Source organism: Myxine glutinosa, chromosome 2, assembly GCF_964187855.1.
Source record: "Myxine glutinosa chromosome 2, kmMyxGlut1.1, whole genome shotgun sequence".
NCBI classification, from domain to species: Eukaryota; Metazoa; Chordata; class Myxini; order Myxiniformes; family Myxinidae; genus Myxine; species Myxine glutinosa.
In genome coordinates this window covers 63,055,005-63,080,526 of record NC_136262.1, presented here as the reverse complement: position 1 = coordinate 63,080,526, position 25,522 = coordinate 63,055,005, and the positions used below count along the sequence as shown (strand labels likewise).

Below are 25,522 nucleotides of genomic sequence, written 5' to 3'. Positions count from 1 at the left end.
CCACAATAATCTTATATTTAGTGTTGCAGATAAATAATTCTGTCCACTTGTAGAGATCAGCCTTGAAATATGCATCTGCTTGGAAAGTCAGGAAGGTAAAGAAGGAAGAATCTCTCTTGTCTTCTCTGGTCTTTCTTTCCAAGTGGCTACTTGCAACCCCATTCTTTTGCAAAATCCATCATTCTGTCTCTGACTAAATTTAAACACTCAGCCGATTACCGTTTATTCATTCCCTTTTGTATTACCAATCATTCAAGGTCACGAGGCAAAGGTTTTTTTTTTTAAATCAGAATTAGTTTTATTTCTATATAACATCCCCAAAAATCTTGATGTGCAGGCTTGATGGGCCAAATTGCCTCCTCTTGCATTAAAGTTCCTTGTGAATCTTTGTAAATCTCAATTCAGGTATTTTTGGTTCACGAGTTATCAAACAGAGTGACCACTATATTCGTCATGGGTGTGTATGTCTGTGTGTCTGTGTGTCTGTCTGTCCGCAGCATAACTACCCGATGATATCATCTGATATTGATAAAACTTGGGTGGGAGGTTGATATCATGATCTAGTTGTGTCCTGCCTAGATTGGGCGTATTGCGCCCATTGTGGGCGGACCCACACCCGAAAAAGATGTCTTTTTAGGGGGTAATCGAGTTCAAGCTACATCTTCTCCGAGGGAGTTGGTGGAATCTGACAGGGGTTTCGGTATTTGGTTAGGCCAATGTCATGTGTCTAGCCCCACGGAGCTCGATTTTTCATTTTCGCCCCAAGGTCAAGGTCACAAGGCCACGAAATTTAGAAAAGTCGATTTTTGATGGTTTTATTACATTGTTCGCTTCCTGATAGGGTGAAATGTCGTACATGATCTTATATTATCACATACATCATGAAATACAAGTTTTCCAACAAATTTTAAAATCTTCGACCTTTGACCTTTGAAGGTCACAAAGGTCAAATTTTCAAAAGTTGTCGGAATCTAACCGAATTTTCGGTATTGTGTGGCTAACTAACCTCATAACTGATTATACATTATTTTCTATCTCATTTCAAGGTCATTAACCTTCGTTTTGACATTTCCGGGCCTGGCCTGTCCGGGCCTGTTTCAGTTATAGTCCGTCTTTTGTCATTGAATACCGCTCGCTCGTGAACCATCGTCGTCTCCTGACTTGTGTGATTTAACGTTGATCACCTGATGTTGATGTCACTAAGCATATGTATATTAAAAGGAACTGCAGTCTCACTCTTCCATTAGTCTCGATTATGTATTTTAAAAAATGGGCAATCACTTCACACCATCTAAGTGATTTCACAAAAGATATTATATTGAAAGTCCTCAAGGAAGCTGCTATCAAGAAGCTGCCTCCACTAAGACAGTCTCTTAGGTTATCAAAGAACTATCACCTCGGTCTACCGAAAATCGAAACATTAGAGGAAGTCAGCCAAAATCAAGCAGAACTCTGACTTCAAAAGGATAACTACTGATTAGGATTTCCGTCGTCTTAGACTCAACAAGGGACATTCAGACCTGTGCAATGGACATTCATTAACGTCTATGAACAAGATCCAAGGCACACCAACGTTTTTTTTATCTCCACCACCGAAAGTGAACGGAGGTTATGTTTTCACACCATCTATTTGTCCGTTTGTCTGTAGCCTAGATAGCTCAAAAAGGTGTGGACAGATTCAGGCGAAATGTGATGAAAAGGTTGGGTGTGTGACAAAGACGAATTGATTCAATGTTGGTGAAGATCCGGATCTGGATACTGGGGTTTTTAAGTGATTCTTCACCATTGAGAGAAGGGGCCAAATACGATATATAGCACAATATCTCAAAAAGTTGTGGGCGGTTATGAGAAAACTAGGTGGATGAGTTGGGTTGATGACAAGAACAAGCCGATTCGATTTTGGTTCAGGTTCGGAGGCAGATGCGGCGTAATCGGTGAGATACAAAATATATACTTTTCAGACTGGCAGAGATATGCTCTCTACTAGTCTACTGAGTGCCGTTCTAGTTTGAATATGCAATATCATGTAATTAGTAGGACTTTTAAAAAGACACAAGTCAGGAGACGACGATGGTTCACGAGCGAGCGGTATTCAATGACAAAGGGCGGACTATAACCGAAACAGGCCCGGACAGGCCAGGCCCGGAAATGTCAAAACGAAGGTTACTGACCTTGAAATGAGATAGAAAATAATGTATAATCAGTTATGAGGTTAGTTAGCTGCACAATACCGAAAATTCGGTTTGAAACTTTGACCTTTGTGACCTTCAAAGGTCAAAGGTGGAGGATTCTGAAATTTGTTGGAAAACTTGTATTTCATGATGTATGTGATAATATAAGATCATGTACGACATTTAACCCCATCAGGAAGCGAACAATGTAATAAAACCATCAAAAATCGACTTTTCTAAATTTTGTGACCTTGTGACCTTGACCTTGGGGGGAAAATGAAAAATCGAGCTCAGTGGGGCTAGACACATGACATTGGCCTAACCAAATATCGAAACCCCTGTCAGATTCCACCAAACCCCTCGGAGAAGATGTAGCTTGAAATCGATTACCCCCTAAAAAGACATCTTTTTCAGGGGTGGCTCCACCCACAACGGGCGAAATACGCCCACTCTACGCAGGACACAACTAGATCATGATATCAACCTCCCACCCAAGTTTAATTAAGATCGGATGATATCATCAGGTAGTTATGCTGCAGACAGACAGACACACACACAGACACACACACAGACAAATGCATACACATGACGAATATAGTGGTCACTTGATAACTCGTGAACCAAAAATGTGTCTTGGAGCCAGTCGAGTTCCTCATATACTGAAACGACCTGTCCAATGCTCTGGAAACCCTCCTCTTCATTTCTGGAGATGATCACATTGTGTTGTACTGTACCCTCATCCCACCAGTAGGTAGATAACAGCTACATCACTCTCTGATGATCTCGAAGTGATTAAACGCTGGTCCTACAAATTGAACCTGTTTTTCAATTCTGGCAAATCTCTGTGCCTCACCATGTCACTCTGGAAGAATCATTCAAAGAATCCACCTGTCTCTTTCCAGTCTCTTGAAGTTATAGGCCCCACTATCAGCCATAATCTTTCCTATGCTCAGCATATTGCAAAGTTGTCCTCCAAATCTATCTGCAGACAGCACGACATCCTCGATTAGTCTGTCATTTCTTGAAAAATGAGAACTACTCATAGCCTGCAAGGTTTTTACTGTAGCTCAATGGAATAATGCTCTCACCTATGAGCTAGTGCCCCAGCATCACATCTGTCTCTCCTGTAATTTGTGGAAACCTTTTAACGTTGTTGGAATTTCTTGCAATGATACCAAAGCACCAAGACCTGTTTGCCCTCACATTGCAAACAGTCTAGACAGGACTATGACCACTGTTTTATTATTTCTACCTGTGACGTGCCGTAGGTCTACAAGAGTTCCGCATGGATGTTGTTGTAGTTCTTGTTGGGGGTCGATTTTTGAAATATGACCAATTAGTCAAACAGCTGCTGGACCCCACCTACATTTGGCACTTGACTCCACCCATCATGGCACCCAGACGAAATAATATGTCTGTCATCTTGGTTTTCTGGTGGGCCTAAAACATCAGGCCTGTAGGCCTATGCTGATTATACACTGTCCGGGTCTGTTGCATCAGATTTCCATTGGCTTTGTTTGAGTCGTGTGTTACTCATGATGAGGGACCCCAAAAAATCGAATGAATTTTGAATTAAAATTATGAGTAAGGTTTAATCAAGCCCGTTAGCACGCACCGTATGCATCTCCCTAAAAAATAGCTTTACATAATTATTTGAACGTCCCCATATTGGGGTAAGCAATCAGTGACCGTGTGTCGTATCAGCTCGTTCTGATATAATCGTGGTGGAGGCTGACATGGATGAGAGGTGTCGAGTTAATCTTTTAATAGCACATTAAATGTGTGTTTTCCTATCACGCTGTTCAAAATTTAATCGTGCTTTAAGTGTGCATTTCCCAATCATCTAGTGACCGGATTTTGTTGCAGGTTGTGACCACAGTGCAGTCATTCTTGTTTTGTTACCATGACTCCTCTGGTCTAGCTCCCGTTGCTCTCTCACCTCCCAAAATCCAGGATCGCTGCGCACTTCCACTCTTTTGTCCTCTTCTCCCATTTGTATAACTTCCTTCTGGACACAGTTCAATTGCACTCTTTTTTTTCCTGAGCTTCAAGCAAGCAGTGTACCCCCATCTCCTGACAGCCCTATTCCCTTTCTGTGAAGTACTTTCCTTTCTACATACATGCATCTAAACAAACAAAAAAAAAAGTTTATTTATACTCACAAAACAAAAAAGGTTTATGATTATCAACAGTTTTTGAAGTATCAATTAAACAACAGATTAAAGGGAGCCTTAAGTGTTCAAATTGTATCACGAAACACACCTTGTCGGAAGGGCAAATCTATTTATCTTTACAAATTTGTTGTTTCACAAGTTTTTTCACCGAATACGAGGTTTGTCCTTGAGGAAAAATGATACTTGTCAGACTTTATCTAAAGTAAAAAGGTCTACATTGAATCCCATTTACCTTTGGAATGCTTCCCATTGTGAATTTCCTTTCTGGCTGACCTTTATGCAATCTCCGTCTTGGCTGTGTGGTTGACAGTGTTATGCTGGAAGTTTGACCTCGTCTCTAAAAGACTTTTGATAGAATTAGATTACTTCATTAGACTTTGGCAATAAAATTGGTATCATTAATATAGTTAGCGCGTCCGCCACGCAGCAGCAGGTGAGGTTTGCAACTGTGTGTGTATGTATGTGTGTGTATGTATGTCTGTGTCTGTGTGTGTGTGTCAGTGTGTCAGTGTGTGTGTGTGTCTGTGTGTGTGTGTGTGTGTGTGTGTGTGTGTGTGTGTGTGTGTGTGTGTGTGTGTGTATGTATGTCTGTGTTTTTTTTTTTTTGTGTGCGTGTGCGTGTGCATGTGTATGTGTATGTGTACGTGTATGTGTATCTGCGTATCTGCCCCATAACATTTTTTTGCCTTTTTGCTTTTGTCATCAAATTTTCAACAAACCTTTATTATGAGAATATGGAGAAAACCAATTAATTAATAATTGGGTCAAAATGTCAAAGGGAAAAGTCACAGTAAGTGCAAAGATCTTATTAGCCCATCCGTCATGCAGCTTGAGATGGCGGTGGGTTTTGCAATCGCTTCTGTTTCTTTATTTACCAAATGAGCTTCTTTCATCAATTTTTCAACAAACCTTTATTATGAGAATATGGAGAAAATTATGAAGAAATTTTACTTCTTTTTTTTTTTAGCTGTTGTTTGGTCAAGTTTAGCTTGAGTACAAAGCGGATGCAGATGGGCTTTGCATTTTTGAAATGCTTACTCCTTGTTATTGTATTAATTATATAACATGGATTGAAAAATGATGGTTTACCAAACTCAATGTGGTCCAAAGCCGCTGTACAATAGTACATACATTGAGCACGCAATGCTTTCATCTTGTAATGGAATGATCAGAGAGCAACATTTGGCTTTCAATGCTCCGCATTCAACATAGTGGAAAACAACAAGCACTTACTCCATTGATGCCAGGCATCTAAAGGTTGATGAAACATCAGATGGGTTTGCACGTGAAGCTTTGCATCTAGATCCATCCTTTGGAATTCGAATTATTTTTCTTTCATTCACCTGTGTCTGCACTCCCTGGTGTTGCATCGGAGGGTATTAAAATAGCCTTCTAATATATCTTTCAACACTCCAATATGCAAGCTTTAGGTGAGCATCTGGACTATTCATGTTATCATTTCAGATGTATCGATCCTTTGTTGTTGTTTTTTAAAGAAAATATCGTTTTTCATTGTGGGATTACGACCGTTGCTATTCAGGCTTCATCAGCCTGCTAAATGATCAGGCACAAACAAGGAAGGCTCTCATTTAGCAAGATGGCTAGGTCACAGACACAACTTGGCCTACTTTTGTGAAGCATGAAATATAACGTTTTTGATGCTGAATCAGGTATACTGATGTTTAGCCTCCGAAATAAAATGAAGGTGGATTTGGCAGCAAGCTGAATGTCTATATTTTTATGGAAAGCACCCCACACAAGGCACAAAGCCACTCGCGGTAAGGGGTAAGGGAAGGTTAGAAAATGATAAGGATAAAGCAAAACAAAATAAATAAATAAAATAACAAGAAAACATCCAAGACACAGGAAGTAGCAGAGGTCGGGTAAAATGTGATTAAACCTCAATTATGTAGGAAGTATGAATTGACATTCCTCTTGAAGCTGAGTAGATCATAGGATAATGGGTAGCACGTTTCAGGTAGTGAATTCCAGAGCGAGAAGGCATGAGAGATAAAACTATCTGCATAGCCCTTCGTTCTGCACTTTGGATTGGCTATAGTGTGTAGGTATGCAGAGATGGCAAACCGAGTCTTACATCCAAACACTCGTATGGGAGGAGCCAAGTTAGAAAGTCCAACCGAACATTTGCCTTGAAAATATCTGTAGAACAAACCAAGAGTGGCAATCGACCTACGGTGAGAGAGCGCTTCAAGAGATGAACCCATATCCGCACCAACCAGGTTGACTATGCGTTTCTGGGCCCTATATCAAGTAAAGATAAGTGACAGGGTGGTGTTCCAGCCAAAATGTGGCAACGGCACTCCATGAGGGGACGTATAGTTGCCTTATACAGGTAAAAAACGGCCTCAGGAGGTAAAAACCTCTGCGCTCGATGAAGACAACCAACTCACTTGGAAGCACTCTTAGCAATACCAGAAATGTACTTATCCCAACAGAGGTTAAAAGACATGTCCAGACCAAGAAGCTGAAGCTCCGATGATTCTGTGAATGTTGAACATCCCATGTGCACATCAGGGAAATACCTGTTTCTAGAACGAGATATGGACAACAGTTGAGTTTTCTTTGCATTGAAGGTTATCAGGCAGTCATGCCTCCACTTCAACACATTCTCCAAATCATTGTCCAGTCAAACTCCAACCTCATTACGAGTGGCGTTGAGTGAATCAGCAGATGGACAGTAGAGTGAGGAATCATCAACATGCATGGCTAGCTAGGACAGAACATTATCAGGAAGATCATTGATATAAACAAGGGACAATGTGGGACCAAGGACAGAACCCTGTGGAACACCTGAATTGATGGAGCAAGTAGGAGAAGATTGACCCTCAAGTACCACCTTCATCTTGCGATTTGTGAGGAAAGCTGAGATGATTGAATGCAACATTCCAGATACACATCACTATCCTATGTCTTCTGGAACAGTCTCTTGTAAGACCTGCTAATCCTGTTGCATTCAAACCCAATGTAGATAAAACAACGAGTGAAGAATATGAACTTAAACGTAATCCTAACCATGCATTGTTTTTTTACACTGTCCTGTGCAGTTTAAGTGTATTCTCCAACAGAATGGTTCAGAGGTAGCGCACTTACCTTTGAGCTCTCCAGCCTGGGTGTGTTTCACAGCCCAATTATAAATACTCAGATTGGTGCTTCACGGGCACGGCGACACGTCACAAAGTAAGTGTACCGTCCCTTGAATGAACATTGATCTAGAAACTCTTCTGCTAGTAGGCAGTGGATGTTGAAGAAGACACATTGTCACCTGTGAAGAGCAGGCGAGTTATCACCGGAAGCCTGGCCAAATTCCAGGTTCTTGCCTAAATCTGCTCGAGTCAAAAATCGGGCCTGGCCAGTCGGTTTGTGAAATATTTTGGCCAAACTTTGCCATCGGCTAACCACACAAGAATGTAGGATTAAGCCGTGCCATTGAAGTAGTGATGACGGAAACAGAGATAGACTTGTTTATGACTACTACTACTAGTACTACATCATCTTTAACTGCCGCATTCAATTCCACCTTATTTTGGCATCAGCTGAGAGGGAAATATGGCCCAAGTCTTTCAAGAACCAGCTGGCCAAGCCTGCTGTTTCACTGGAGCCGTTTTAGGCTATGATTTGTAATTGAGCGAGGGTGCCAGCGATAACCCACTTACTTTTCACAAAAAAACACACCGTGGGATATTTAATGCCCACCAACTAATGATAGTAGACAGGACACCCAGCTGAACATCCATCTGAGGGATGGTGCACTTTGTGATATGCAACACGCCGCTTGCGAAGCGCCAATCTGACAAGTTTATAGTCGGGTCTGGAATCAAACCTAAGCTCAAATAAAGGTCGATGGTTCAAACCTCTGCACAATCATGTCAGGACAAAACTAGAACGGCACTCAGTGGAGAGCATACCTCTGCCTGGTTGGCCATATCACTCAATGGTGAAGAATCACTTTTAAAATTCTACTAGCTGGATCCGGATCTTCACCAAAATCGAATCGATTCTTACTTGTCACACACACACAACCTGTCCAGCAGGTTTCGTGCAAATCCATCCATATATTTTTGAGATATCCTGCAATGTATCGTTTTTGGCCCAATCTCCCAATGGTGAAGAATCACTTTAAAAATCTAGTAGCCGGATCCGATTCCTCACCAAAATCTAATCATTTCGTCCTTGTCACATACGCTACATCTCTGCCAAACTTCGTCAGAATCCGTCCACAACCTTTTGAGATATTTTGTTCACAAACGGACAGACAGGCAGACAGGGGTGAAAACATAACCTCCATCCACCTTTGGTGGCGGAGGTAACAAAACTTGACCCTCAGACCTGCATCCTTGAGTGACACTCATGGCGCAACAAGTCCTGCCGTAACCTGTTGAACGGCAAAGCCTGTCTATAGAGTGACTTGCTAGAGTACCCCTTATTTAGTTACTGATTTTGCCTCACTATGATATTATTAGCCCCAATTGTTCTTCGTCCAAAACGAGGGCTTACGGATTGGGTCTCATCCGTCCGTCCGTGTGTGCGTGCGTGCGTCCGCAACCATATCTCGGAGATGTATGCACCAATTGTGTTCATACTTCGCACAAAGACAACACATGATGGTATACATATGCACATCATTTTTTTTCGCGATTCAGTCAAGGATGGCCAACTGGCCACCATTTTAGTTGTAAACAACCCGATGTTGAACACGTCCTCATCCATTGCTCGGACATGCCATTTACCGATCTTGTTCAAACTTTGCACACATATAATGAATGATGGCTTACATATGCAAGTCATTTTCTTTCCAGATCAGATTCAACATGGCCAACTGGTGGTCATTTTGTTACTTAAACATGTCCCCAACCATTTCTTGAACATGCATGGTCCGATTTTGTTCAAACTTGGCACAAGCACAGTACATGAGACATATACATTATACATGCACCTCCACAAGCACAGCAGATGAGGCATATACATGCACCTTCACAAGCACAGTACATGAGGCACTTTACAAGCACAGCAGATGAGGCATATACATGCACCTTCACAAGCACAGTACATGAGGCACTTTGCAAGTTACTTTACAAGCACAGTACATGAGGCATATACATGCACCTCGCTTTATTTTGTGATCTCATCAAAGATGGCCGACTGGTAGACTGGCAGCCATTTTAGTTGTAAAAAAAACAACGATATTTACCACGTCCTCAACCATTTCTCGGACATGCATTTACCAATCTTGTTCAAACTTGGCCACAGAAAAGGAATGATGGGTAACATGCACGTAATTTTTTTTTCTGAGATTGCATCCAAGATGGCCGACTGGTGGCCATTTTGTTACTTAAACGTGTCCCCGATTACGAAAACCACGGGGGCTATGACATTTCATGTCTTTTTCTCCTTGTTCATTATGTTTCTCCTTGTTCAAACAATAAGTACGTTGACTAATTAAGACAAATAGTCTTTGGGACATTTTTTGATAAATAAAATTATATGAATGAATGAACAGTTTGAAAACTTTTTTGCAATGACTGCATCCAAATTAATCTCAAAGACTATTTGTCTGAATAAGAGTCCACAGTTTGATTGTACACTTCATTCCCCTGCTGGTGTCATTCCCCTTTCTTCATCTCTCACTTTCTCATCCACGTTACAGCTTACTTTTATGTGCATTCAAAATAACCTTCCTCCTTCGGGTCTTCAGGTATTGAGAAACATCTTAATGAACAAAAGTTCAGTAAAAGACTGCAGGTGTTACAAAGTCAACCTTGTGTCTTCAAAACATGCATTGAGTCAGGAACTAGGACATTAGAAGGATATTTGGGAGCATAATTGCGGAAAAATAAATACATACATGGACAGCCAGAAATCAAATTCAAATGAGGGAATTTCATTAAAACTTGTGTCTGACTCCATTCATACTGCACCCGATATTACCAATATCTGTTGAATTTCGTGATAATCAACATCAATCTTCCTTTTCGGGGAGACATGAACTTAATTGATTAGTTATTTAATTCATTTTCATGACTAATCCATTCATTCAAAGCTTAACGGCTATCAGGTGTTGCTTTTTGAAATGTATAGGTGAGGCATCTGTGATTTGAAAAGCTTCAAGTGCAAACCTGCTGTGTTTTTCACCTTGACAGGAGGAGCTCACATTCATACTCCTATTACCTGTAAGTGCCAATTTGCTCCGTACCATGCCTTCACCACATTCAGCTTTTCTCAAGCACAGCTGCTAAAACAGCATTGCTATGTGGTTAGGGCCCTGAGCTCAGATGGGGTGTTTCACATAAATTGTGCTTACAGCTCGGCAGAAGCGAATTGGGGCTATTACTACACAAGGTAGCCATTATGGTGCTGGAATCCTCAGGATGCAAATCGAATTGAATCGCATATTTAAGGCTTTATACGCTCTTATTTCGCTTCATGAAAGAGACAGATTTTCTCTTGCAGGCAGCAGGTCATGGGGGATGATTGCCGCTGACAAATTTCCATTACACATGTGTTCCTTCACTATGTTCAAACAGCGGTTTTCTAAAATGTTTTCAATTTTGCTTGATGTGGCTAATTAGTGGCAACCTGCAATCACCTGATTTCCGTGAAACGCTGCGATAGATGGGACCGTCATGCCGAGTATCAGATTGCCCTGTTTTTGGAAACAATAGATGATAATTAATTCAGAGAATGTGAGGTTAGGGTGATGCTTCTTGGTTTGCTGTTGCTACTTTCACTTGTGATGCCGAAGTCACAAGCCATGATGGATTTCGAAACAGAATGTCGCTGGCAGCTGTTGTTTTATGAAGTCAAATGAGCTTGGGGTATTGGGGCTAAAACATATCCAAATACAGATTTTTGTGCTGCTTACGTGTTGTTGAGATTCATTGCCACTCTGCTTTCTGAACTGTTCTGCAGGAAACTGGCAAAGAAACGCAAGGGGAACATGGAGCGCACACGCCAGGAAATGACGCAGATGGTGAATACGATGGATAAGAGCTACCCTGATCCAAATGGGACACTGGTGGATGAGCCAAGCAGCCTCGTGGATACCCAGAACATCACGCTGCAGTGTATGTACAAACCTTGTGTTTTTCAGATAACATTTCTTTTCAAGCTTTTGTAAGTCTTTGTTAATTCGTGATGTCTGTTTGGCTGACTGCCTATTTGTTCATTTGACCAAATAAATCACCAATTTATATAAACTCAAACTGGCATCACCTCAACTCATCATTTTATATAAACCCAAACTGGCATCGCCTCGCCTTACCAATTTAAGTAAACCTTCTGGGCTCCGCCCCCTCCCCCTCCACACCAGCTCTCTTGTAACCCTCCCCCCCAACCCCTCTTCTTCCCGCCCGTGTGGTTGTCCTGCTCTCCTTCTCAGTTTTTCTCCCTGCCCCCCCTCCCCCCGCTCTGGCGGCTTTCATGCACCCCCTTCTTTGTCCCACCCGAGCTCTCCTGCCCCCCCCCCCCCACCTCACCAGCTCTCTTGCCCCCAACCCCGACGGCTCTCCTTACCCCTTCTCAGTTTCTCCCCTGTCCTCCCCTGTCTTCCCCCACTCCGCTGGCTCTCCTGCACCCCCTTCACAGTTCCACCTCCCCTCCCCGAGCAAGACGGCTCTCCTCTGCACCCACTTCTCAGTTCCACCTCCCCCCCCCCCCCCCGAGCAAGCCGGCTCTCCTGCACCCCATTCTTTGTCCCCCCCCCCCCGAGCTCTCCTGCCCCCCACCTCACCAGCTCTCTTGCCCCCAACCCCAACGGCTCTCCTTACCCCTTCTCTGTTTCTCCCCTGTCCTCCCCCACTCCGCTGGCTTTTCTGCACCCCCTTCTCAGTTCCACCTCCCCTCCCCGAGCAAGCCGGGTCTCCTGCACCCACTTCTTAGTTCCCCCCACCCTCCCCCAAACAATGCCAGGTACCCCTGCTAGCGATGTTAATTAATAAAAAAAGTGTAGAGCTGCAGTTTGTTGCAATATATTGGTTCAGCAGAAGTGAGTAATTTCGACGATGCATGTAAACCTTGCCCATTTGTGGCTGCAAATTCGTTGCTGAAAAACTGGGCTATGTAATGACATTTGCTTTGGGCTTTTCCCTTGTGAAATTCACCACTAGACCTTCATGAAGAGGTCATTGGCATTTCTTCTCTTGACACTGACTCAGTTTACCAGATAATTCTTAGCATCCAAATCTGTAGTTTTGCTGCCTTTGGTGAGACTTGAATGCACATCTTCTAAATTATCTGCACAGTGTCTATCTATCTATAATTCCAGTAATCTCTGTACGTTTGTACGTTTGTACGTTTGTACGTCTGTACGTCTGTACGTCTGTACGTTTGTCTGTGACCGCTGTTTCTCGACAACTACCGGTCCGATATACTTGAAACTTGCCAGGTATATTGCTGGGGACCCGAGGATGTGCCTTTTCAAGGTTTGAAATTAATCGGACAAGTACTTACCGAGCTATGGCGATTTAGCCGTTCGCCGTTCGCTTTGCCGTTGCGAATGGACCAAACCATTCATGTAAATAGAGGGGGGGGGGTTCTGTGGTCGTTCGCTTTGGCTTTGCGAATGGACCAAACCATTCATGTAAATAGAGGGGGGGGGTTCTGTGGTCGTTCGCTTTGGCTTTGCGAATGGACCAAACCATTCATGTAAATAGAGGGGGGGGGGTTCTGTGGTCGTTGCGAATGGACCAAACCATTGTTTTTTTTTTGCAGTTTTTTTTTTTTTGCAGTTTTTTTTTTTTTTGCAAGGAACGGGCACCCACGTACGGGCACGTCCTAGCTTATATATAGTACGGGCATGCCCTAGTTACTACAATGTCTCCATTTCGTTTGTTTCCTTCCTATAAATTATGAATCAACATATTCCACCGAGCCTTAGACAATTTAGACATGTGAATGGGCAGACAAAATGACTCAAAATATAACAGCAGGGAGCTCAAAGACCTGATGACAGCAGAAGAACAGAGTGATGCCTTTTCAGCAAGAATATGTGAAATTTTCATCCTTTCCACCAGTGTGACATCCTTAGCCCGCCTATTGATAATTCACATTCTGCCTTAACATACAGAACTCTTCTTAATCAATGCCTGTCTCTTGCAATGGGTGCGAACAGCCCTTTTAAAAAAAAATCAACATAGCTTTTAGCACCGCAAAGCCTTAACCTATTCCTTACTAGCCAAGCTCTGTTTTTAAAGCAGACTGATGCTGTGCTCCAAATTTGAAAATGCGACGTTCAAAATGAAGTATGGATGCTAAATATCATCATTTTAAACATACCCTTGTAGCGGTTACCGCTGGATGCACACAATCGCCTTGCACCGGCCAGAACACGGCCAGACGCGCCTCTCCCGGGCATGGCCGGACTCACTGTTCCCGGGCACGCCCGAACCTCCCGGGCACGCCCGGTCTCGTCTTTCCCGGGCATGCCCACTCTCGCCTTTCCAGGGCTCGCCCAGAGCGTCCGGGCATGCCCGCTATCGCCTTTTCAGGGCTCGCCCAGAGCGTCCGGGCATGCCCGCTATCGCCTTTCCAGGGCTCGCCCAGAGCGTCCGGGCATGCCCGCTATCGCCTTTCCAGGGCTCGCCCAGAGCGCCCGGGCACGCCCAGCCTCGACTTGCCAGGCCGCAGCCAAACACGCCCGGGCAGGTCCAGACTCGCCTTTCCAAGGCTCGCCCTTGACACCCGGGCATGCCCGGTATAGCTTTTGCCGGGCAAACTTCCCGACATAAATGTGTATATATATTGCTGCCCGATAAACGGGCTTGTCAGAATACCTGAGCTGTTTTGTTTCAATAAAGCAACTCGGACGAATTCCGTCTTTGGTCGCGTCAATTCTTTCGACTCGCGTTGGAGCGCAGTTCCTTCATTGGTGACCTACCGACATGGATACGGCAGTGACGCTTAAACTGCCTACCTTCTGGGAGGCTCACGCGGCTGTTTGGTTCGCTCAGGCGGACTCTCAGTTCGCCCTGCGAGGCATCACCGCGGACGACACCCGCTTCCACCATGTTGTAGCGGCGCTCGGTTCCGCCACCGCGGCCCGCGCCTTGAGCCTCCTCGAGCACCCGCCGGCTGCTGACAAATACGATGCGCTGAAGACACTCCTCCTCGACGCTTTCGCCCTCTCACCGGCAGCACGCGCACGGCGCCTGCTCGCTCTGCCCGAGCTCGGCGACACGCGCCCGTCCGAGCGCATGGACTATATGCTCTCGTTGCTCGGTGAGCACTCTCCGGATTTTCTGTTCCGCGAGCTGTTCCTTCGCTAGCTGCCTCACCCGGTACGCCTCGCCCTGGCTGGCACGTTGATCACGGATTCCCGCGCCCTCGCCAGGGAAGCCGATAAGATCTCCTCGGCGGGCCAGCACATCGGCACGGTTACCTGGAGCCCGCCGCCGTCCGAGGCGACGCCCACGACACCCGAGCGCCCTGCGCGGTTGGAGGCCGAACTGCCAGTGCAACTGGCGGCCGCCACGCCGCACCGCCCGCTTCCGACACGACGGCCGGGGCCTCCACCTGACCGGGCGTGGTGTTATTACCACGCCAGGTTCGGACACAAGGCTCGGACGTGCAGGCCCCCGTGCACTTTCGGCAGGTCGGGAAACGGCCGGGCCGGCGTTCATTCCCAGCCATGAGCGCCGGCCACTTGGGGCAACTTGCTGTTTATTCGGGACAAAGCGTCTGGGTGGCGTTTCCTGTGTGACACCGGCGCCCAACTGAGCGCCCCAACTGAGCAACTGAGCGTCTCATACTCGCCTCCGAGCAGGACAGGCGGGACGCCGTTTGCGGCCCCTCTTTGGTCGCTGCTAATGGCTCGGCCATACGCAGTTTCGGCCCACGCGTCGTCACCCTCTGCTTCGGCAGCCAGCGTTTTCAATGGACTTTTGTGACCGCCTGCGTCCCCATGGCTTTGCTGGGCGCCGACTTCCTCTGCGCGCACGGGCTGCTGGTCGACGTCAAACGTCGTCGCTTTGTCAACGCCGAGACCTTCAGCTCCCTGGCGTGCACGATGAGCAGCTCCGCGCCAACCGAACTGGCGTGCGCCCTCCCGGCAGCGAACGAGTTCGCTCGCCTGCTCGCGGAATTCCCGGCCCTCACGCGGCCGACGTTTTCGGCCGTCGCGGTGCGGCACGGGATCGAGCACCACATACCCACTACGGGCCCGCCGGTCTACGCCAGGGCCCGCCGCCTCGACCCAGCCAAGCTCGCCATGGCGAAGGCCGAGTTCGACGCGTTGGAGCACCTCGGCATCGTGCGGCGCTCCGATAGCGCGTGGGCCTCGCCACTGCACATCGTGCCAAAGCCGGGGGGTGGATGGCGCCCGTGTGGTGACTACCGCCGTCTCAACGACGCTACCACCCCCGACAGGTACCCGATCCCGCATATTCAGGACTTTTCCGCCCTTTTGGCGGGACGGGTCATCTTTTCGAAAATTGACCTGATACGGGGCTACCACCAGGTACCTGTCCGGGCGGCCGACGTCCCGAAGACGGCCGTCATCACGCCGTTCGGCCTGTTCGAATTTTTGCGGATGCCGTTTGGCCTCAAGAACGTGGCCCAGGCGTTCCAGCGCTTGATGGACGGCGTGCTGCGCGACCTGCCGTTTCTTTTCGTCTATCTGGACGATATCCTCGTCGCCAGCACGTCCCGCGCCGAGCACCTCCTCCACCTCCGAACACTGTTCGGTCGCCTCAGCGAGCACGGCTTAATTGTCAACCCGGTCAAATGCCACTTCGGCGCGACGACCGTTGACTTTTTGGGCCACTGCATCACCAAGACCGGGGCCGTGCCGCTGCCGACCAAGGTCGAGGCCATCACCACGTTCCCGCGTCCCCGTTCCATCAAGGCCCTCCAAGAGTTCCTCGGCATGGTGAATTTTTATCACCGATTCGTGCCCCGCGCTGCTCAGCTCATGCGGCCCCTTTACGAGGCCCTCCGGGGCAAGCCGGCCAAGCATGACATTGTTTGGTCCGCGGCCATGCACGCGGCCTTCGCCAGCGCCAAACGGGCCCTCGCCGACGCAACGCTGCTGGCTCACCCGGTGCTCAACGCGCCCATCGCCCTCACTACGGACGCCTCCAACTACGCGGTGGGCGCCGTCCATGAGCAATGGGTGGACGGGGTTTGGCAGCCACTCGCTTTTTTCAGCCGGCAACTCCGGCCGAACGAGTTAAACTACAGCACGTTCGACCGCGAGCTGCTCGGGCTATTCCTGGCCGTTCGCCATTTCCGACACCTCCTGGAGGGCCGCCCGTTCACGGCTTTCGTCGACCACAAGCCGTTGGTCTACGCAATGGCTAAGGTCACGGAGCCGTGGTCGGCCCGCCAGCAGTGCCACCTCTCCGCCGTGTCGGAGTTCACCACGGACATCCGGCACGTCGCCGGCAAAGACAACGCCGTGGCCGACTGTCTTTCTCGGGCCAGCGCGAACGCGGTCCACCTCGGCGTGGACTTCGCGCTCATGGCGGCAGACCAGACCACCGACGCCTCGGTGCAGGCACTCCGTGCGGCGGACACGGGCCTCCGCCTGGCCGACATTCCCTTCGCGGGCACCGTCCTGCTCTGCGACGTCTCCCAGGGCCAGCCTCGCCCCATCGTGCCCGTTTCCTGGCAGCGCCGCATCTTCGCCTCCATCCACGGCCTTTCTCACCCGGGCCGGAAAGCTTCTCAGAAGCTGGTGTCGGCGCGTTTCGTCTGGCACGGCCTTCGACGAAACATCCGCGACTGGGCCAACGCCTGCATGGCCTGCCAGTGGGTCAAGGTCCACCGCCACACCCAGGCCCCGCTGCACCTTTCGCCGTGCCTGAACGGCGTTTCGACCACGTCCACGTGGACCTGGTGGGTCCCCTGCCCCCCTCGCGGGGGTTCACCCACCTGCTCACCATGGTGGACAGGACCACCAGGTGGCCGGAGGCCGTGCCCCTCGCCTCCACCACCACCGCCGACGTGGCGCAGGCGTTCATCGCCACCTGGGTCGCGCGCTTCGGCGCACCAGCGGACATCTCGTCCGACCACGGCCCACAGTTCACGTCTGAGCTTTGGGGCGCGGTCGCCCGTTCGTTGGGGGTCACGCTGCACCGCACCACGGCCTACCACCCCCAAGCCAACGGGTTGTGTGAGCGGTTTCACCGCTCCATGAAGGCCGCACTCATGGCCGGCCTTCAGGACGACGGTTGGGCCGACCGGCTGCCGTGGGTCCTTTTGGGCCTTCGCACGGCCCCCAAGGAAGACCTCCAGGCATCCGCCGCCGAGCTCGTCTACGGCCAGCCGCTCCGCGTCCCGGGCGAATTCGTGCCCGACGCTACCAGTCCCTGGTCCGCCGCTCGCCAGCGCTCGGACCTCCAGGAGGCCGCCCGACGATTTGCCCCCGTGCCGACGTCCCGCCACGGTGGCCCCCAGTCCTACGTCCCCCCGGCGCTTCGCACAGCGGAGTACGTCTTTGTGCGTCATGACGCGCACCGGGGGCCACTCCGGCCGCCGTACGACGGGCCCTTCCGGGTCCTGCGACGGGGCGACAAGTCTTTCATCGTCGACTTCGGCGGCCGGCCGGACCGGATTTCTGTGGACCGCCTCAAACCGGCGCACATGGACGTCGACCGACCACCACGGTTGGCCCTTCCTCCGCGGCGAGGCCGCCCCCCGTCCACAGTTCCCCCCGCTCGACCACCCACCACCACGTCGGACCCCTCCCCACGACCCTCCAGGGGTCGCTTCGGCCGGGTCATCCGGACCCCCCTTAAATTGACCCTGCCGGTGCAGGTCGATTCTGGAGGGGCGTGTGTCGCGGTTACCGCTGGATGCACTCAATCGCCTTGCACCAGCCAGAACACGGCCAGACGCGCCTCTCCCGGGCATGCCCGGACTCACTGTTCCCGGGCACGCCCGAACCTCCCGGGCACGCCCGGTCTCGTCTTTCCCGGGCATGCCCGCTCTCGCCTTTCCAGGGCTCGCCCAGAGCATCCGGGCATGCCCGCTATCGCCTTTTCAGGGCTCGCCCAGAGCGTCCGGGCATGCCCGCTATCGCCTTTCCAGGGCTCGCCCAGAGCGTCCGGGCATGCCCGCTATCGCCTTTCCAGGGCTCGCCCAGAGCGTCCGGGCATGCCCGCTCTCGCTTTTCCAGTGCTCGTCCAGAGCGCCCGGGCACGCCCAGCCTCGACTTGCCAGGCCGCAGCCAAACGCGCCCGGGCAGGTCCAGACTCGCCTTTCCAAGGCTCGCCCTTGACACCCGGGCATGCCCGGTATAGCTTTTGCCGGGCAAACTTCCCGACATAAATGTGTATATATATTGCTGCCCGATAAACGGGCTTGTCAGAATACCTGAGCTGTTTTGTTTCAATAAAGCAACTCGGACGAATTCCGTCTTTGGTCGCGTCAATTCTTTCGACTCGCGTTGGAGCGCAGTTCCTTCACCCTGCACAATCACAGAACCCAGATATGTCCTTCCCATTGGTCTTCAGAAGAACCTAATCGACGTGCACAGTCGATTCACTGGTAGCGATCAGTCGGGGGTTGTGTAACACACTCCACTTCCACCGACCCACATGGTCGGGAGTTTGCAGTACAAGCAGGTGCCCATTCGGTGAACTGTGAAAGCTATCCAAGTCGTTCGTTGTGCAGAGGCACAGGTACTTTTCCAAGTATCTTTCAGAAGCCAGACAAGCCATTCCAAGTAAGAATCATTATTTCAGACACATAATACATTTTATTTTGCCCTGATCTCTTCAGCTTCCTGGGTTTATTACGCATGAGCAACTAGCAATTTGGTGTCAAAATACTGGCAGTCAAATCGTTTGTAAAAATAAGTTATTCATCTAATATGTCAGGCTGTTATTATTTCATATACAGCCTGTGGCTGCAGGTTGTGTCATTGCTGGGAGTGCAGCTGAGCTACTGATGCAGTGCCCTCTGCTTCCAGTAAGCCTTCTAAATCATGTCCGTCCACATCACCCCCGTCCTTTACAAGCTTCACTGGCTCCCCATCCCCCAGAGAATCCAGTACAAAATCCTCCTCTTGACATACAAAGCCCTCCATAACCTGGCCCCATCCTACCTGGCTGACCTCCTCTCCAGACACACTCCCACCCGCAACCTCCGCTCTGCTGGTACCAACCTCCTGACCCCCTCCATCCGGACCAAATTCAGATCCTGGGGGGACAGGGCCTTCTCCATCGCTGCTCCCACCCTCTGGAACTCACTACCTCACACCATCAGAGACTCCTCCTCACTCACCACATTCAAAACATCACTAAAGACCCACCTGTTCAACGCTGCATTCAACATTCAACCCACAGCATTTAACCCCTGACTATCTCTTCTCCTTCTCCCTCCTTTTGCTTTAAATATTTCCCTATTGATTCTTGTCTTTTTGCAATTGTTGTTTTCATGTATTGTTATGCATTATGTTTGCCACTCTGTCAAAGCGCCTTTGGGCTTCTGGAAAAGCGTTATACAAAATAAATGAATTATTATTATTATTATTATTATGTCCAATCAATTTAATTGGCCACAGGTGGACTCCAATCAAGTTGTAGCGAAATCTCAAGGATGATCAAAGGTAACTGGATGCATTTGAGCTCAATTTGGAGTGCCATAGCAAAGGGGTTGAATTCTTATTGACTCAAGACATTTCAGCTTTTCATTTTTAATTATTTTGTAAAATTTCTAAAAGAAAAAAATCCACTTTGACATTATGTGTAGATCAGTGACAAAAATCTCAATTTAATCCATTTTAAATTCAGGCTGTAACACAACAAAATGTGGAAAAAGTCAAGGGTTGTGAATCTGAAGGCACTGTATGTATATCTTCGGAGTTGGAATACAAAACATTGTCTGTAGAGTCAGGCAATACTGAGAGCTATTTGAATTGCATATGGAGTCCGTAAAGCATAAATGAGCTGTTCTCAGTGGACTTGGCAGCTCAAACAGTATTATTTGCTTTTTAAGTTTGCCTTTTGGAGTTGCAATTCACCGCTTTAGTATGACTCGGTCATTTTCAATTGCTGAGGCAGGAAATTGTCAGACCTACCTCGACAATGGCTCACTTCTGTGTACATGGCGGAGACACTTTATTATTGAACCAGAGAGGGAACACCTCAGAGCTCACTCAGTTTAATATTGCAGGCACACTATACAAGCAATTTGAGATTTGGTCAACTGGCTTAGAAATTCTGTGCAGTGCTGTCCTGATTACACTTTGGAGAAATGTGCAAAGCGTTAGCAGCGTATTCCCCTTATGTGCTCCGTTGCAATTTACCTAAAGTTTTGCACGCTCCGGCACTCCGCCTACTCGCAATAATAACCTTACCCAAACGGTGCAGTCGTAAATGCAGCGCATTGCCATCTTGGAGCGGAAATGAGATTATCCCAGCTCAAAGTGCACCCGCATCCTCTGTATTAGAGATTTGCATTTCTGAAAATCTTACTTGTTACTCTGGCATATTGAAGGACACAGATTGGCATCGTCGTCCATCACGATAATGAGAAAGGGTTCCCTATACATAGCTATGAGTGCAGTTTTTTTAAATTTAGGAACACCCAGTTAGTTTCAGAAAGACTCTTGGTTGCAAGTATATGAGAGGTGTATAAAAAGTTGCAATTTGTCTCACTTGGCTTCCCTGTTTTATGATGTGTGTATGTGCAAGTGGTGTCATGGTTGGTTATTTATTCTTACATCAACGAACATAATAAGTAATGTGCATTGGCTTTTGCACTGAACTGATTCTGGCAGTCAGAGATGTCATCTTACCATATTGCCAGCCCTTTATATCATAAAGTGCACAATGGTGTTGTTTGAGTCCATACACTTGCCAGAGTGGTAACTTGCCGTTGCCTTTTCAACAATAGTAGTCGGGGAAGCAATTTGGAGTTTGACCTTGGTGCCTGCACATAATGGCCTACATTTTGTGAAATATATGCACTACGTGACCAAAAGTATGCGGACACCCCTTCTAATTAGTGGATTCGGCTATTTCAGCCGCACCCATTGCTGACAGGTATATATAATCAAGCACACAGCCATGCAATCTCCACAGACAAACATTGGCAGTAGAATGGGCCGTACTGAAGGGCTCAGTGACTTTCAACGTGGCACCGTCATAAGATGCCACCTTTCAACAAGTCAGTTCGTCAAATTTCTTATCTGCTAGTGCTGCCCTGATCAACTGTAAGTGCTGTTATTGTGAAGTGGAAACGTCTAGGAGCAACAACAGCTCAGCCGCGAAGTGGTAAGCCACACAAGCTCACAGAATGGGACCGCTGAAGCACATAGTGCGTAAAAATCGTCTGTCCTCACAACCGAGTTCCAAACTGCCTCTGGTGTAAAGCTTGCCGTCATTGGACTCTGGAGCAATGGAAACACGTTCTCTGGAGTGATGAATCACGCTTCATCATTTGGCAGTCCAACTGATGAATCTGCGTTTGGCGGATGCCAGGAGAACGCTACCTGCCTGAATGCATAGTGCCAACTGTAAAGTTTTGTGGAGGAGGAATAATGGTCTGGGGCTGTTTTTCATGGTTTAGGCTTGGCCCCTTAGTTCCAGTGAAGGGAAATCTTAATGCTACAGCATACAATGACATTCTAGACGATTGTGTGCTTCCAACTTTGTGGCAACAGTTTGGGGAAGGCCCTTTCCTGTTTCAGCATGACAATGCCCCCGTGCACAAAGCAAGGTCCATACAGAAATGGTTTGTCGAGATCGGTGTCGAAGAACTTGACTGGCCTGCACAGAGCCCTGACCTCAGCCCCATCGAACACCTTTGGGATGAATTGGAACACCGACAGCGAGCCAGGCCTAATTCCCAACATCAGTGCCCAACCTCACTAATGCTCTTGTGGCTGAATGGAAGAAAATCTCCGCAGCAATGTTCCAACATCTAGTGGAAAGCCTTCCCAGAAGAGTGGAGGCTGTTATAGCAGGGAAGGGGGGACCAACGCCATATTAATGCCCATGATTTTGGAATGAGATGTGTGATGTTCGGGTGTCCACATACTTTTGATCATGTAGTGTACCATAGAATATTTTTTTAAACCATTGGTTCACTAGAAGCATCAAATTCTGGCTGTTTGGGTCCCAGTTTAAGCCCCTCCCCATCTGGCAGGCGACATGCTCATTGGTGGAATGTCATGCTTGCGAAAAACCAGGGTGACAGTTTATAGTCTAGTCAGCAATCAATTACCCAGGCTAGATAGCTGAAAGGCAAGTGCACATACATTTTCCAAGAGCACAGTGAGTTCCATCAATAGGAAATGGAAATGATATGGAACTACCCAGACTCTTCCTAGAGCTGGCTGTCCGACCAAACTGAGCAACCGGGCAAGAAGGACCTTGGTCAGGGAGGTGACCCAGAACCAATTTTGTTTTTTTGTTTTTTTATATACAAGATCGAGGCTCATGAAAGAGCGAACATTAATCACAAAAAAACAAACGGACACATAAAATAAAGGGAGTCAGAGACAAGATGGGGAGAGAGGGTGAAGCACACAAGTACAACAGTAGAGAACAGGGACATCGGTAGATCTGTGGGAGGGAGAGGGCTTCGGGGGGGGGGGGGGCATGGGAAGTGGAGTGTGGGTGGGAGAGGTATAAAACACATGGACACTGCTAGGACTTCAAGGAAAGAGGTCGGTATTTCAAAAACGTGGATCTGGGGTGAAATTAATGGGGGTATAAAAGATCAAGGTTTTAGATGGGGAAAGATCAGAGATGGTGGTGAACAACTGTTTTAAAGACCTGGAGGGAGGAATGGGATTGAAGAGAGTGATGGAGTTTGTTCCAGAGGCGGGAGAAAAGAGGAATGAAAGAGTGAAGGTCAGCAGAGACTCTTGATTTTGGCAGTTTCACCAGAAGAGGGTTGCTGGCACATCTTGTGCGACCTTTAGAAATATTTAGGGGACAGATCACAGACAGAGTTGGGGGAGCTAGGCCGGAGAGGAGTCAGTAAAAGACAGAAAGTCCACCAACCTGCCTGTGGCGAGTGAGTGAAAGGCCCTCAGAGTTAGCTTCATCGCGGGAGATTCCAATCATTCTGAAAGCTTTGGTTTCAACAGCGTGAAGCCGAGCTAGGTGTGAGGCAGGAGCACTGGCCCAGAGAAGGGAACAGTATTCCATTGAGCTGCGGATGAAAGCATTGTGTGTGGTGAGGAGCTCAGGTGTGCCAAGGAAGGACTTCGCACGACAGAGGATGCCCAGTCGGCGACTGGCTTTGGAGGCCAGCTTGGAAATTTGGTTTTCCCAGGAAAGATCATGGCAGATAGTGAGACCCAAAAGCTTGAGTGACAGAACTTATTGACAGGGAGAGGAGATCACAGCTTCCTTTGAGAGCCAGATGTTGGCTCCGAGAGTAGAACAAGTCAGTAAGCCAAGCCATGTGTGGAGTTGGCCTTGGATTCCATAGAGATTTGTGAGAGCAAGGCAGGATGAAAGCTTGAGATATGCCTAGAGAAACGGCCCTGATCTCATGTCTGACATTGCGGGCCTTTGTCAATTGTTGCGATAGTGGAAGCAGCATGTCAAATGTAGAATGACTTGCTCTGAATCCGAATTGATGATTTTTGATGAGGCCATTGGAGAAAACTAAGAATTTGATGTCACCTGCGATGATGGATTTCATGACCTTTCTGATGATTGGAAGTAAGCTGATAGGTCTGGTGTTAAGGGGATCAGTTTTCCACCTTGTTTATGTTATGCAGTGATGTAGCAGTCTGACTTCCAAGTAGATGGGAGATGACCCAGGGCAAATTATAGGATGAAAAGAGCATAAAGAGCAGCAGTGCAGGTTTTTAGGACATGTTAGCTGATGCCGTCCACTCCAGAAGCAGAATCAGAGTCAAGGGTTGCCAGAAACTTCTTCACCTTGTTAGGTTCAAAAGACACATAGTTCAAGAGAAATTTGGTGCAACTGTTAAAGATGGGTACTGAGAGTGAGGGGTTGGGGACACAAGATTTTGAAGCAAACACAGAAATGAGGCATTTGGCCTTTTCACGAGTATGTGGTATCATTTGAAATGAGGGAAGGGATGGAAGGAGAGCATACCCTCGGAGACAGACTTACAAGGCACCACCAGGTCTTCGAAGAGGGAGACAAGTTTGAAAGTTATTTGCCACTGAAAGGTTGTTTTTTTTCACAGTAACAATGCATTCATGGTGTGTTTCAGTGTTGACCATTTTGTCCTGCTGATGACACCATCAAGGCAAAAGTGTTTATGTATAGCCAATTCGGCTAATAGAAGAGCAGAACGAGGGAGGTAATATCTCGAAAAAGCAAAATAGAGCAAGCGGAAAACGGTGGGATGATAACTAATAGATGGAGCACTGCACAAGGAGGATAATTTCAGAAGATGGGTGGGAACGGGATATTGGGGGGTGTTGTAAAGATCAGTATTGGAAATGGGATAAACCATGAGGTAGTGGTGGGTAGAAACTGGGGAGAGGAGCTTGCAACAGCGGTCTTCGGAAGACAATTCCTCAGATGGGAAAAGAAGAGCATGAAGGAATGGAGGTGAGCATTGAGTTTACACTCGATGCGGGTGACAAGGAAAAGATTTATCACAGAACCCGTGAGACTTGGAGGTCCAGGTGCTAGGTGGAGAAGAGGTGAGAGGGTATGAAGAGCAAGACCAGAATAGAGCCAATAAGACAACTGCAAGGCCACCAACATGTCTGGAGTGAGGAAAAAGCAAATCCTGAGAGTTTCTTGTGAAATTCCAAGGACAGTGTGAACTTGTGAAAAACTTGTGTTAATGTGAGCTTGTGAAACTTTATGAAGGCATTACTCACTGACCCATTTGGTTGGTGGATCATGGTAATGCCCTATGAGAAGCTCCTTTTCTTTTCCCTTCCCTTCCCTTATTTTCTTCAATCCTTCCACAATTCTTTCCTTTTCTCCCAAATTTTTTCTCAATATTTGTATTCTGGCAGTAAAACGCTGCAGGTGTATTTCGGTTCTTTCTGATTTGTCAATACATATACTCTATGAATTCACACACTCAGGAATTGGTATAGCTCTCACAACAGAACATGTGATAGCACTGCTTCAACCAGAAATGTTTGCTTGGCTCTCTATTGGTGGCTTATTATAGCCCATCATGGTATTGCCAATGTAGTGCACTTCCCTTTGAGCTATGGAGCCTGGCTTCAATTCTCAATGTGACTGTAAGATCTTCAATTG

General features: G+C 47.8%; 1 protein-coding gene across 1 annotated transcript in view; it reads left to right on the top strand.

Annotated features, from left to right (window-relative positions):
- The window catches only part of PTPRK (protein tyrosine phosphatase receptor type K), a 455,725-nt gene that overhangs the window by 247,800 nt on the left and 182,403 nt on the right, over nt 1-25,522 (top strand). Inside the window, exons 16-17 of the mRNA XM_078772597.1 lie at nt 10,504-10,533; nt 11,273-11,427. Of these exons, the coding sequence (XP_078628723.1) occupies nt 10,504-10,533; nt 11,273-11,427 (185 nt within the window). The remainder of the gene's footprint in view (nt 1-10,503; nt 10,534-11,272; nt 11,428-25,522) is intronic.